This window comes from Pavona decussata, unplaced genomic scaffold (assembly GCF_977016875.1).
Source record: "Pavona decussata unplaced genomic scaffold, jaPavDecu1.1 SCAFFOLD_9, whole genome shotgun sequence".
NCBI classification, from domain to species: domain Eukaryota; kingdom Metazoa; phylum Cnidaria; class Anthozoa; order Scleractinia; family Agariciidae; genus Pavona; species Pavona decussata.
The window spans coordinates 182,501-197,592 of NW_028145432.1; the positions used below are offsets into that span (position 1 = coordinate 182,501).

Here is a 15,092-nt window from a genome sequence, read left to right on the forward strand (position 1 = left end):
TTGATCTATTACTTCTCATTTAGCTTTGGTTTATTTATAGTTCAACTACAAAGCCAGTAGAGTTCAATTTAACTTCCTGCGACTACTCAGTACTAGAGTCAGGCAAGCTGTGACAGTCAAGTGTAAGAGAATTGTAGTTTGGTTTCACCGGGTGACTAAAAGTTATCGCTACTCGTGGACCTTTCATGGAAGAAGAGGATTTGAGTTTACACCGACCAGCAACCCGAAGCCAAAAGTAACCCGCGACTACTGCCAGGTACTTGATTGATTGCTGGTAAAACTTGCTTTCCATTTTATTTCAGTGATTTTGTACTCCCAACAGATTTTGGTCTCCATTTTAGTAATGATAAAGTTTTACAAGTCTTTTTTGCCATCGAAGTCATCGATAGAACTTAGCCTACACACAACCGGTAAAATAGGGCATATACAGTCTAGATCTTCACAGCTTTAACTGCCGGCTTCACTCAACGCAGAACGAAGAAGTTCGCTTCTTTTTCCATCCTTAGTTCATTGACTTATTTCAAACATGTTTTTACCAAATATTGTTTGTTGACTTTTTACAGCACGACGATGGAAAGTGGCGCCGAACGGAGTTTACCTTCGATAGTGAGAGAGTGGATGTGCTTCCTTTGGAGGACTTGTCGTTTTTTCATCGGGCAGTAGGCAACGAACGATTTGGCGTCAAGATCGGGCCTGTGTGCTACCGGTGATCAAGTTTTCGGGCGAGGACAGTTTCCCATCAAGTAGTTGACTTAGTCTCTTTTAGTAGAAAGCGAACCAGTAGTCACAAAAGTCGCTGTATTTATTTCTTGTAAACCTGGGATGTCCTACCGCTCTTCGTTTCTTCCTAAATTACAATTTTGTTATTGTTGTTGAATATCTGACACTTAACGCAACTTCCTCTTTCCCCTTTTGGGGTCAGATGGGTTGATGCTGTGGGACTCTTGTAGATTACACGAGTTTTGTGTCGGCTTCTTGTCTCTTTTGAGTCAGTCTCTCACAAAAGGACTATTAAGCTCTGCAGTAAGAACACCCGTTGTGAAGTTTCGAATTCGGTGGCCCAGTCTTTGCATGCATCGTTAAACTTGATCGCCTTCGCAGGAAAAATTGTCATTCTGGGTTAATAAACGGCATGTTTAAGAAAACTGTTAAGACGACAAAGGAATACAGTAAAATCCTGCGTATAAGAACCTGGCAGATTAAGAACCTACAGTCCCAAATTTGCCATTAAGACACCCCTTTTTTTCAGAATGAATTTAGCTTGAAATTTGAAAAAGGTTCTTATTGGGTAGGCAGGTAGGCTTGATTTTTATAGAGTGCAGACATTAGAGACTCATGATATTCTAAAAAGTTATACTTACTGCTGTGTTTAGTAGTATTTCACAAATCTTATGTCTGAAATGTAGTAACACCATACCTATGTTATACATCTGCATTTAAAATTGCATGATCTGCACTACTCTTTGAAAGATAACCTATTTAAGAACCTAAACAGGCTCATTTCGTGTTATGTGTCAAATATATGAGAACCTATTCAGCCTGACCTGGAAACAAGTAGTTTCTTACACGCGGGATTTTACTGTAATCCACGACAGAACTGGCCGGCCGGACTAAGCAGTTTGTTAATGGTATGCGCGCTTTTAAAATTTTCAGAATGGCACATTCCGAAAATAGTGCGCGCTACTTTGAAGGAATTCGACGGATTGACGCATAACCAGTCCTGAAAAGTAACCCTGCCTCCTTGTCGTTATTTATCACCCTTTTCGAAATGTTCACGTAGCTGGAGATCCACGATACTGATGCAGGCATAATCGGCTTCAAGGCACAATCCCTTAGTCACTCCTTGTGAGGTTGTTTAGGAGATGCATCAGAGAGTGGGTATTCAAAGTTACTGCATGACATATTAAAGCGACTATAACTCCTTTTTGCTATAGTTTTACAACTGCACGGACTGTACTTTCATTTAAATTTTGGTGTATTAAACGAGAATAGTTTTGAGCTACAATTTCAGGTAGTTTCATATATTCATAGTAATTTCAAGTAGCCTGGACGATTTCCATCATTTGTCCACTCGATGATTTTTATTTCCTGGACAGAAAGGGGCAACATTATAGTCATTACCTTGCAATACAGGCGTATTATTTTGGTTGAGCGCTGTAGCCGCCATCTTGGATGTTAAAAGCACAAGAAGATTGAGGAGAGTAGAAAGTGCGACGAACGGGGTGGGCATTAGGCTAAAAGAAAAAGGAGGGGGAGAGGAAAAATACGCCTGCCCGTGTTTTTGTTCTCTTGCCCCATTTCCTCAACTCCCTTAGATTTTGAAAATCCAACATGGCGGCTAAGACTTGACGACTAACCGAGATTCTGACTTTCGCGCGCGCACCGCCCGAAAAGGCCGGCATTGCAGGCTATATAACCATCAAATACTAACACTTTTATCTAGCTGTTTCCAAACAAAAACGTCACGTTACATTGGATCGGGCGAAATGGAAACGTGCGCACCATTTTTTGTTACGTCTTGAAAAGTTTGTTCTCGTGACTCTGTAGAGTGCGATTGCTAAAATCTTTTACTGTTTCAGTTCATATATCAAGCTGTAAACTAATAAAAAATATGGGCACCTGTTGGCTTGACCAAGTTGTATAATCAAGACTTTATTTTTCTTGTTTTCACAAAGATAAAAGTTCATTATCTAGAAACCTTTGGCGTTGGCTTAAATTTAAAAACGTTTCATAAGGAAGGTATGCTTCTCGGCAGTTAGGATTTTCCCTAAACCAACCACTATACTGACTAAATTGTACTAAAAGCTGTTTTAAACTGTTGAAGGTAAAAATAAATAAAAAAACCAAACTTCTACTCCAACATGTTAACAAATGATAAGTTAAAAACCATAGAAAACGACATAGCGTCCAGGATCCAAATATACATTTAAGCGTACAAACTTTCGACTCTTTCGCGGAATCTTTGTCAAGTAGTGAGATGTTAATTTTTGTCATATGAGTCAAGCTTGTACGCTTAAATTCATTTTTGGATCCTGAAAGCTAATTTTTTCTAAACTTCAAATGACAGGATTAGGAACAGATTATTTTCTCCAGTCAAAAACTGTTGGCAGAAAACATTGACGTGAGAGAGAATTATATGTGATTAAACGTCAATACTGAGATCTTTCAACGCTTGCAGAGGCCATCTTGGAAGACAAACTGAACATGGGGAAACTGTTGATTAAATGAGTTTTATAAACAGATTTGTGTAAAAACTCATATTCGTCTTCAAAATTACGTCCAATTTTACAGGAATCACCAAAGTTCTAATGTAAGTGTTGGTCTGATCCTATCTGGACGAGAAGCTTTGTTTGTCAACCAAAATGGCGTCACGAAATTCTGGAAAAGGTCTGCTCTGTTTGGGTGTTGTTTTCACCCGCTTCTGTCACGTCTTGGAACGGAGGAAATTCTCAAACGACGAACGTTCTTCGTTATTCTCATAGCCAGATCTACCACATGATATCAACTTACTTACAAGTCCGTTCATCAACTTAAAACTTTGAAATAATTTGACACGAAATCATTTTCCCCGGTCGTTGGACATCCCAGTTTTGACGCTGTTTATGTTGCATCGAAGTGTCATTGACATGTTGGATTATAGAACAATTAAAGCAAAGCATTCGGTTTATACTACAAAATGAGCGTTAAATTCCTACTTTAAACAAAACTGAACGTAATTAGAAAATTTCGAGATCAGGGCATTAGTATAAGATTTGCTTCTCCGTATTTTAAGGCAATACAACTGATATACCGTCCGAAATAATTTAACGTATTTGATTGCCTTATTTTATATAAATCCTAACATTTGTTTAAGAACCTTAACTTCTTATATCAGGACGCTAATATAGATTACTCTGTATTTTGAACGATTGTTCGTTACATCCAAGAACAACTAGTTCGTTCTCGTCTACTTGTATTATTTATTTTGTAAACAAAATGTTTCTCTTGATTTTGTCACTCTGAATATACCGTCTGTACGCGGAAATCGAGCACAGATTGATCCAGAAGATCCCTTGCAATTGTGAAGTCACTTTGGGCTGTGGCCATGCACCTCTGGTTAGTATTTTGACATCGCAAAACTGCGATGCTTCTAACAGCTCTGTTGCAGAATCTTTAGAAACCAACCACTGGTTTTGTTCAAAAGTGTCACTTAAAAGCGTCCCAAGGCTGTAACAAAATTACAGTCTCTAAAAATGGTAAGGGTGTACGCGTGGCAGTTGTGCATGAACGTAGATTATAAGATGCGTTTCGCGAGGTCTGAGGACCGTTTGAAGCGTTTACATCTCAATTTACCATATAAAAGGGGGCTCGAGAAGTCCCGATATTTTACGTCTGAAGAGCTTGCACAAAATTTGCTGTATACCTCATTTTATGTTCACCAATATTGGAGCAACAAGCGAATCCTCTAGTGGCCCTGTCACTACATACGACAGAATACGTATCTATCGTAACAACAGTAACAATGCATCTCTCAGCACCAATCATCTGCATCGTCGTCTTCCAGCCCATATATGGCATAGGGACTGGTGCCGCGTGCCACCGCTGCCTCCAGCTGACTGTTGATGCGTGTTATCATGTCGTCGTAGTATGGATCCCGCCTTACATGAGAACGGTCCTGATCCACATCCACTCCAGTATCACTGTCGCTGGAGCTGTCTAGGTCTAAAGTGGCTCCCTCAACAAGTCGGGGAACTGCAAGAAAATTGGTAAGACATTTTAGATTCATAGTCATGTAATCAGTAGCCCTGCACCTTTCAAAAGTTCTATTTTCACTGGACCCTGGTAACAATAATAACAATAATAATAATAATAATAATAATAATAATAATAATAATAATAATAATAATAATAATAATAATAATAATAATAACAATAATAATAATAATAATAATCGAATATTTATACAGGATAACCCTTCAGTATAGAGTACTGTTGTCAATGGGGTTCTGTTGACTAAGAATTAAAAACTTACAAATAAGAGTAACTAAAATATGTGAAAGCAAAATGTGCACTTAGTTAGAATTACAGTTAAAATTTACAGGTAATAATCGTCCAGGGCTTTCCTAAGTAATACTCTAGAATTAATGTTTCTCAAACTTAAAGGCAATGAATTAAACATCGAGGCACCTAAAAAATAAAAACTATGGCGCGCAAAATCCACTTGACCTTGGGCAGTTTTGCTGCTTTCCCATTGTTTCTAGTGTTTAAATGATTCAACCGTTGAAAATAATTCTTAAATGGAGAGCATGCAGTTCCATTAAAGCAGTCAAATACAAGACTGCACACTTTCTTTTGTTTTCTTTTGCAGCTGTATTGTTTTTTAGGGTTGGGAGCATTGTTCTGTTGTTCTCTCGACCAACAATGTAAGACGTTTCAAACGGTGCAGGTCGCCGCCATGTAATTACTAATTGTACATAATTGTATATACGACGCGAAAACATGTTTTTCAAGTAATTTCAAGTCTCGTTTGGAAAGATGCCTTGTCGAACTTAGTACCCGACAAATAGGTTTTCACGATTTTAGCGATTTAACAAATTAGTAGTCTTCTCATTTAGCTGGCACTTTTTAATTATAGTTACACATCATTTCAGTTCAGTCTTAGTACGATATGATGTGCCAGGTAACATTCTCTGTGGTATCTATCACATGGCTGTTTCTATTAAGAACCTTTGTCACCCCTTCTCTCGGTTGGTGTTAAGTAAGCCGACGGTAAAACAGCGCGGTCCCTGAACTGTTCTGCTACTGAAGGTGTAGCTACACTGCAAGGTACTGAAGCCTCCATCATAGCACGTGACGAGTCTGGGTGAGGCTGGTGAAAAAAATAAAAATTCAAGAGAAAATTCGTATGAAACTTGACTGCAGAATCAAACCAAAGGCAATTAGGCTGATTTAGCAACAGAACAGGAACGTCATTTGACAACGGCGCGCGCATCAAGAATGCCCATATATAGTCGAAATAGACTCGTGTCCAGACTATTCCGCGAGCTCTCGCGTCCTCAAATGACGTTCCCGTTCTGTTGCTAAATCAGCCTAATTTAGCGACGGTTACACGAACTGTGGTGAAAACGGAAAATGCTAATCGTTCTTAATGTAGGGGTTCGTAAATACATCTTTTTAAGGGCGCATGTGAATGGCCGGGTCGCTTCACTAATCAACAGTTTGTACGGTATTTTTTAGAAATTTGTACTGAACTCGAGTAGTTACGCAGGCAGACTCGTTCCCAGGCGCTACTTTTGATTGCGGTGGGTTATGGGAAGTGTAAACATTTTGGTAAGGGCGCTTGCGTTTCAACCTAAAATGTCTGTTGCAACCGGTTGAAGCGCAAGTACACAAGTCAACTGGAAATTTTACGGAACGAAACGGATAACCATCAGAGATACTCCAGTTTTTCCGTTCCAACAAGGCAGTTGGAAAGGAAATTACAGTCCACTAGAATAAAATTCCCATTTCAGTCGCTCGCAACAAAGAAATAATTTCCTTGTCAAAACAAAATGAAATGGCAGTGCAACTTCCATTTTGGTGGTGGTTTTTGCGCCTTAACACTAATGAGATTGGAAGTTTGGAATTGTAAACGAGGTTCTTTGATAGAGAAAGCCTGTCCCATTGATAAGGAAATGTTCCGTAATTTCAAAGCTATAATTTTGTGTAGCAGCTCGTTCTCTTTGCACTTCCCAAAATTCAACGCGCGTAATTGAGGCCCATCTCCAGCGAAATTTTTATTGCGCCCCAATAACCCAATGTCCAGAAATGCACGCTAATGAGATTCATGAACTGTACGATAGACATCACAAGGTGTCCCCTAACATTAATTCTCACTGAAACACACAATTGTCAAACATGGAGTCATATGAAAACGACAAAAAGGCCTGTTTTATATGAGGCACCCAAATTCAGGGTTAGGTGCATTTCTGGACATAAGTGATAACCCAATAACCAATCTACTGAAAAGGAAATAGAAATGGATCTGGAATTAAGGTATCCACATAACAGTGTCAATGATGTGCACCTGCAGTCCATTTTTATTGACGTCGCCATTTAATTTCGGACTTGGTCCGATGCTACTATGCCGGGTCAGATGAAACAGGTTATCTTCGGGATCAAGGCTGCTTGGTCTTGGAAGATCACTGCAATGATAAAAAAAAAGAAAGTGATCGTTGACCAAAACAAGAAAACATCAACACTGTTAGCACTTCTCTGTACTCCTGTGTTCTAGGTGTACACTGGAGCATGGCCCTTAAGGTTCAATTCGGCCTTAGCGGAAAGAGCAAGAAAGCATGCTCAAATGTCGCCTACTGTGAAGAACCACGATTTTTTTTTATTCATTCGTCCATTATATTACATTATACAAAATTGACATATATCTGCTACAAAATTAACACATATAATGGCTGGAGATCTAAGCAAGCTCTACTGAGCCTTTCTAAGAAGATCCCCATATTTTAAAACCTGTAACGATTCACGTATGGAGGGGACGAAAAGGGCTTACTTTTTCATTTTTACATTGCTTTCTTTTTTATTTATCACCTAACGCAGAAGCTTCACTGGATTTAGGAAAGAGGTTACGCAAGCTCAAGAGACAGACACACAGAGAGAGAAAACAGATATGTGACTGTAATAATCTCAATCGAGCCTCCACATTTCATCATTGACAGCTGACATGAAATGAAAGTACCGACACACTCAGATGAGCAATTTCCGGTAACCATTGTGACAACATTTGGGAAATTTAATTCGCATTTCACTGTAAAGCTACCCAAAATGAGATTCGTTATCCTGTTTGCTTTTTATCCAGGAGACTTCTGTGACGTTTTGGAAGCCGTGTGTTCCCGTAAAGCTAGAAACTTTTAAATACGCTTTTACCAGAGCTAAATATGTTATTTTGCGCCCACTTGAACCGCGAAGTTTTAACTGCCGGTGTTTCGTCTCAATCTTTTGTAGTTAAAGTGGCTCCTCTTCATAAAATGTCAACCGTATTTCGCTCGCTTACGTCCAAAACGGCAAAAGTTTACGCCCCGGTATTTCTCTATTTCCTTGGTTCAGACTGCAATCGTTGAAAAAGAGTCGTCGACACGTTTTCAAGTTGTAATATTTTTCCACTCTCGCAGGATCCTCCTAGACATAGTAATTTTCAACAGAACCCTACCATTTCATGCCAAGCTGCCTTTTTGTGTTCGAGAGTGATACTGAAAGTAGCTGACAATTCATCCATGAACAGAGAACAGTTGCAGGTTTTCTGTGATCGATTTTGTCACGTGCAGAATAATTCACGTGGTTACGTTCACGAATGTCCATTTTCAATGCTTTTCAATATCAATAACAAAATTAGGTTTTTTGAGGGGAGGGAGGTGAGTATTGGATAAACCATTCCCTTGCACTTTTTAACAAGTTTATGGTTCAAACACTCAGAAAAATTTTGAAAACATTGGTACAGTTGGTACACAACGTTCTCTAACGAAAATAGATTACATTTTGAGGGGATAACAAAAAAAATGAGTCGTGCAGGTGACGGAAAGCACCGACGGACAAACCACGACAACACAACACGAGGCTTCTCACTGATTAAGCAACAAGACAAGCCACTAATTAAAAGCAATTCATAGGTGTCGAATAAGCCTCCGTGACAACAGCCGGTTTGGTATAAAATTTAATTGCATCGATTGCAAGTGACACTGTGAGTGTCATCATAAATTTATCAGCTGAGTGCTAGCAAGATAAGAAAACAGCATTTATTATTCATGCAGATTTAAGCTTGATTCCAGTGGGTTTTAATATTCATTAGAATGTTTTCACCTGTTCAGTTGTGTTTGCGGTTTTAACATGAAAGGATGGAGGAAATCTTCAAAACAGTCCCTAACTCTTGAAATCATCCTCAGTTGGCGGGAAGGACATCAACGACAAGATTCGAATGCAGATGAGTAATGATGAATTTTAGGAGATAAAGAAGACCGGTCCTCTGATATGAGGTAAGTTTTGTAAGAAAAAATAACGTTTTAACGCCCATTCAACACAGGCTCTCATAAACTTTGTTGTTCGGAAGTAAGTAATTTATGAAGAGATATAGGAGTAGATCAAATGAAATACTGCACATGAACTGACTTCCCAAACAAATTCTTTCAGAAACGTAACCTCCCATACAACGCCGCCGGCAAAAACTTCGAAGACTCTGGACGTTTCAATTTGATTTCATTGCACTCATGGCAAGAATTTCGCTCAAATATTTGCATCTTGATTTAAAGGATTCTGTAAAATTGACTCGGAGAATCGTTTAAATTTAGTACATTAAAGGGAGCCTAGCTCCTCGAATACAGATTTTCATTCACAGGATTCAGTAATCAAAACACTGATTAATTCAATTCTGGTCAATTTTCATTTGAAATTGTACGTTCAGTTGGCTTTAATATTCATGTGACTACCCCTTTGTTAGTTTGTGTTATTTGAGGTGTTGATTTCATAGTAAAAAATACGAGAAATGTACTGTAAATTAACCGACACATCATTTTCAATTACAATGACTTGTCTTCGAAGGAAAATATGTTTTAAAATTTACACTTCAGACATTTTCAGAAAGACGAAAACATGCTTGCTCCATAGAGAGGTATTTTTCAGTTTTCATAAATTAAGCGACGTGTGTAATATATGAGGTGAATATGTCTAATTAGCGACCATCTTTCCAAATCCTGCTTAAATCACCGGCATTTCGTCGGTAGCCGCTGAATTTGAAACTCTCATGATCTCAGAACGCAAGGGAGCCACTGGCACGAAGATGGTCGCTTGTAAGAAATTCAACTATATATTTCCTAGAAAAAAATGCCTAACTCAGTAATTTGAAGCAGAGCGGATATGTTGATTTTAAGAGGAAATTCAGCACCTGTTGTTCCCAAGAAAAAAATTATAAAAGAGCGCTTAAAATAGGGCTACTAATTTAATGGTACTTTAATACGGTTTCTTCAGAGTATATCCATTACAGTTCAAAACAGAAGTATGTAATTTCCTGATTGTTTGATATATACACAAACTTGGATTGAACTGTATACTCTGGTATTTTAATGCTGACAAGAAGCCAAAAATCCTTAAAGTGTGTGTACTTAATCTGACGTCAGTGAAACAAACGCATTACGACTTGAGCGCTGGCTAATTTGAAAGAAAAGCCCGAGGCACTTTGCAATGGAAAGAAAACATGTTTTTAGTTTACTAATGCGTTAAAATATTTAATTATCAAGGTGTGGTGGGCCTTCCTCTGTCACGAAAAGAAAAAAACGCAGACAAAGCTTTGGTAACAGGATTTTTTTCAGGCCCATAAAGATGGCGAAAGTTTCTGTTAAATTACTAGTGGGCACGCAGTAAGGCCCGGCTGAAGCCGAATAGTTATTTAGGTGAAACCAATATCTACGCTTTTTTACCACTCTCATAAATGCCCGAATGTATTTTCTTGCAAAACTACCACTTTACAAATCCCAGCAATATGATCTACAGTAACCCCACTTTCGGAAAAAAGTATTGAAATAAGTAATCCTTCACTTCATCCTCTTGTTAAAATAGTGATGCTGTTTTTCATATAACCACAAGGGAGAAAACACCCAGAAAGCTACTTTCTATCAGGCCATGACTTTGCATGGTACGAAAATTGCATGATTTAAAGGAAACGTTTTGTGATGAAATAGAAACACTGTGACTGTTAGTATTCTGCGCGTCTATCCAGTTTGTTTGACAAGCAATTCAACCATGAGAACAAGAATTTAAGAAACATGACAAATATCAGTAACAGCTAACTTTTACAAATGCCTCTCGTATATACCCAAGGACGCGCAAAGCACGTTCCACTCGTTCAGCTTGTACGAAGGTAAAAAAAAATTGCACCAGCAAAAATACGTCTTGGACAAAAAGGAGGAGGATCGGCTGTGAGAAGTGGCGCCCAATTCAGGAGCGCTTATAATGTATTTTCTTTGCGCAACGCCTTTTTGTCGCTGCCTACAATTCGAACATGCACAACTTGTCACCAAATTTTGTGTTTTCTGCTTATTCAATTCGGAAAGAGGAAAAAAGAAGTCCAACAAAACAGCATTCCGCGGCGATTTCGTTCGTTGCTTTATTTATGATACTATAAGCTACTGTTGGCATAGCAATCAAAGTTGTTGCCGGTTCACTGTAGTTAACGATATCGCTTGTTTGTTAATTTTATGTATCTTCGTGTTATTTCTTCGAATGGCGAAGTAATGTCCTAACGCTTTGCATCGAGGGAAGCAGATGTTGATCGATTATCATGATATAAATCAGCCTGAGGCGAAAGGGAAGTTTAAAATTGAAAAAACTCATGAATCAATTGACACTAAGATAAAAGCCGTAAAAGCTTTTCCAGGACAGAAAAACCCCTGACAACTCTTCAAACAAGCGCACACGGTTATCTCTAAAGAGAAATTGCCTTAATTGTTTTGGGCGCAGCAAATGTTATCAGCACAATTCAAAACAAAAAGGTATGTTCATTATAGTTTGGCGGATTTCAATGAGAAAATTTATGACAACTACTTTAAATGTCTATTAAAGGAGAAGCGTCATGAGGTTTATTAGCACTTTTGTTAAAAATGGTGAAATAAGACCTTCACTTAGCTACAAAATAATTCTAGAACAACGACAGGAAAGAACAACTCGTGATCTGTTCTAGCGCATTTTGGAAACAAAACTGCGAGAACTTGAAAAACGTTAGCCTAACATTTTTCAACTTTCAATCTATTCCGAAATAGTCTCTGGCCAGAGGCACTAATCGACAGCTTTATTACACTGGGGTGATAAGGTATAACAAAACTAGGCAATCTTGATTATTTTTTTGCGTCTGTTGACAGACAAACATTTTTAGGTTTTGAAATAACTTCAAATTTGCTTGATACTGCCCTTTTAATTTGTTTTTAAGGATCATTTTCGGATCTTTAAAAGAATATTGTTTACACTGGCAAAGTTTGATCTATTCGGATTTTTTAGCTGATTTTTTTTTTAGACGCAAATTCCTTTTTCTCAAATTTACCAGCTGCTGTTTGCTTTCTGCAAATCCAAACTGGCCTCAATTATTTAGAATTCGAAACGACATTTTTCATTTCCTTTTGTTTAATTTCCTTTTGTTCAAGTACGAAAACCCGAGGTGAAATCTCGCCAAACATAACTCTAGTTTTTAATCACATTTTAATAAATCCAAATTTCTATTGCGACTTAGGCATTTCCAACAGATTTTCACTGAAAAGAACCGTTGGTTGCGTTGTCAAGTAGAAGTCCAACTAAAAACAATCTTGCTTTCCGGCTCGCACGAGTTTTCCCGCGCTTTTTGTCGCAGAGACACGAAGCGGGAACATGTGACAGGGCCAGTTTCCCGCGTGTGACATCCCGCATGACCCAAATTTTCAATGTCTCATCGTGTGCTGTCCCTGCAACCCGCCGCTGTCCAGCGCACACAAACGGGCGTGTCTCCGCTTCATGTCCCGACCTTTCTAATTACAAGTACCTGCCTGTTGTGAAAGAAATGTAATGTTATGTTTGAAGCCTCGTGAATAAATGATAGATGTGCTTTTTAGTCAGTGACACAGGCATACTCGGAAAAAGAAAATCCGAGTTCTCCTATCAGGAGTCGAGCCTTCAGGTTACTACCGTGTAGCACGAAAAGTTTGCGGGAGTTTTATTTTGCGGATTGGCGAGTTTTTGTGGTTTGCGGGAACAAATTTTTGCGGTTCGAGATGACTGAAATTTTTGCTGGGAACTAATTTTTGCGATGCTCTGTTCAAGTAGCAGAACACTTAAGTGGAAGAAACCTTAATACTTTTAACTTTTATTGTACGGTATGTTGAGTCAAGTTCACTCTACTTACATATTAGAGCCATATCACTGTAATACCTTACTGCGTAAAGGGACTGAACAACAACGAAACAAAACAAAAAGCCTACCTGGCCTACTATGCACAACCAAACACTATATTATTTTATAAGAAAGCAGTATGAATGTTTGAATTACCCGTAGCTGAAACCTTTCTAGGCATACAGAGGGGCTTTCGAGTGAAAGATGTAGCAAGTATACAACTTTGAAACCTAACTGGGAGCGGCCTGCTAAAATGCAAAAACTTTGCCCTACTGTAACGCAATGAGGCAGACTTAGTCGATGATAATAACACTCTTGTTCAGTTGCAGTTTCAAGAGTTGAAATAACTTCTGTGCAGGCCGCCGCAGAAGCGCCGGTAGAGCATGGTTGGTCTGTTTAAGTCCAATGTATCTATTAAAAGAGGAGTTTTTAATTTGACTGAAGGGAGTTAATTTTTGCGGCGTTTTATTTTGCTGGAGTTTTTTTCTGCGGAAAGTAATTTTTGCGGATCGAGGTCAATCCGCAAAATCCGCAAAAATTAGAACCTGCAAAATTTTCATGCTACACGGTAGTTCGGATGCTCTACCACTGAGCTACACGAGACACGTGGGAGCTAAGGCCATTAAACTAGGTTCATGGGACACACATCCTGCATACTGCTAGGATTTGATTGTCGATACGTGGTAAATGTAAAAGGAAATGTGATGTTATGTTGAAGTTATCTGGCTGTTGTTCTGATTAGTTCCCGGTGTTGTTTGTACACATGGTTACAAATGGTGTATGTATGCATGGTTAGAGTAATCAATTTATTGTTTCCGTCATGTGTCATATGGTAACCCCATTTTACTCTTGTTTTTTTTTCTCTCTCTCTCTCTCAATACCAACTTGACACTGACAAAGATAAAGAAACCAAGGTTCAGCTATAAACGCATCCATTTCACAGTTTTATTACAAAACACTTTTATTTTCATATACTCTCCACATAATTTCTGGACTGTTTAGTATCAGAGGCACTCAATTCGGCACTCATTTCGGTGAAAATCGGTTTGGAACGTCTAAATCGCCTCAGAAATTCCGATAGAATTTTGAAGAAAAATGTCTCTTATAAGGGCCCAAAAAGGTCTTGGAAAACGGAAGACGACATTTGAAGTGTTTTTCTTAAATACTCTCTTTGGGTGCGCTCGTAGTGTTCATGGCAAGTAGTCAGGTCGGCCAGTTACCTATTTCTGATCTGGAGTCGCGCGCGCGGCCGCTTTACCGTCTCGAGGAACAGACTATTTGGCGGTAAAAATCCGCCGTAAGATTCTAATTCACTACGTTCAACCGGACGTAAATCATTTTGCCTCGCAATTAACGGTAAAGTACAGCATGTGGGATGGTTCGCAAGCGGACCCATCCGTGACAGAAAGCGTCAGCGACTCTAGGCGTAGACCATTTGGCGGGAAAAATCAGCCATCTTTAAACTCTAAGCAAGAAATACACGAAACCTGTGTAGCAGCTGTTTCCTTTCCAAGCGAGCGAGAAGAGCTAACGAAAGCTTTCGGAGGAGAATAAGCCAATAATAATAATAATAATAATAATAATAATAATAATAATAATAATAATAATAATAATAATAATAATAATAATAATAATAATATTAATAATAATAATATTAATAATAATAATAATAATAATAATAATAATGGAAAGGTTTATTGATTATTGGTATTTCATGAAGCAGAAGGCTCTGAATTAAAAGAAATTTAGTCTAACGTTGAAACACGCTGAGAATGCAATACTTTACAATTCAATAATTTGGAACAATAAATAGTCGGCTCCCTCGATCGTATATCAAGAGAACGTATGATAATTTGCAAAAAATAATTTCATGACTACGGCTTTTTTTCCAATTGACTGTCGAAAATAACCATATTTGCTTCTTTGTTATTGTTTGTAAAAGACCGGTTAACAAGGAGCAGCACATAAACGTACTGATAAGAGTTTTTTATTTCGGTGATCACACTTAAGGACTGAATGAGCACTGTGGGACTTAATCCGCAAACTCAAACCATCTTGCTCAGCATCATGTGATTAAACTGCCCAATAGCTTTCATTTAGATGGCCACACTGCAGAATTTTATCCGCAAACTCAAAACAAGGACCATCTTGTGCCACATAAGTGATAAAACCACTTGAAAAACTGTCATCATTCAAGAAGTGGCATTTCTGAATTTTAA

The 15,092-nt window shown here is 38.4% G+C and overlaps 2 protein-coding genes across 6 annotated transcripts in view; one reads left to right on the forward strand and one right to left on the reverse strand.

The window, feature by feature from the left end:
• LOC146488383 (uncharacterized) overlaps window positions 1–2,005 on the forward strand; it is a 46,427-nt gene extending 44,422 nt beyond the window's left edge. For both annotated transcript variants that reach the window (XM_085117024.1, XM_085117014.1), the window contains 2 exons: window positions 41–256; window positions 564–2,005. In XM_085117024.1, coding sequence (XP_084973150.1) covers window positions 41–256; window positions 564–710 — 363 coding nt within the window. In that variant the 3' untranslated portion in view covers window positions 711–2,005. The remainder of the gene's footprint in view (window positions 1–40; window positions 257–563) is intronic.
• A 627-nt stretch (window positions 2,006–2,632) lies between these two features.
• The window catches only part of LOC146488384 (putative voltage-dependent R-type calcium channel subunit alpha-1E), a 69,338-nt gene continuing 56,878 nt past the window's right edge, over window positions 2,633–15,092 (reverse strand). For all 4 annotated transcript variants that reach the window (XM_085116989.1, XM_085116982.1, XM_085116997.1 and 1 more), the window contains 3 exons: window positions 7,046–7,163; window positions 5,707–5,848; window positions 2,633–4,731 (listed from right to left, as the gene is read on the reverse strand). In XM_085116989.1, coding sequence (XP_084973115.1) covers window positions 4,511–4,731; window positions 5,707–5,848; window positions 7,046–7,163 — 481 coding nt within the window. In that variant the 3' untranslated portion in view covers window positions 2,633–4,510. The remainder of the gene's footprint in view (window positions 4,732–5,706; window positions 5,849–7,045; window positions 7,164–15,092) is intronic.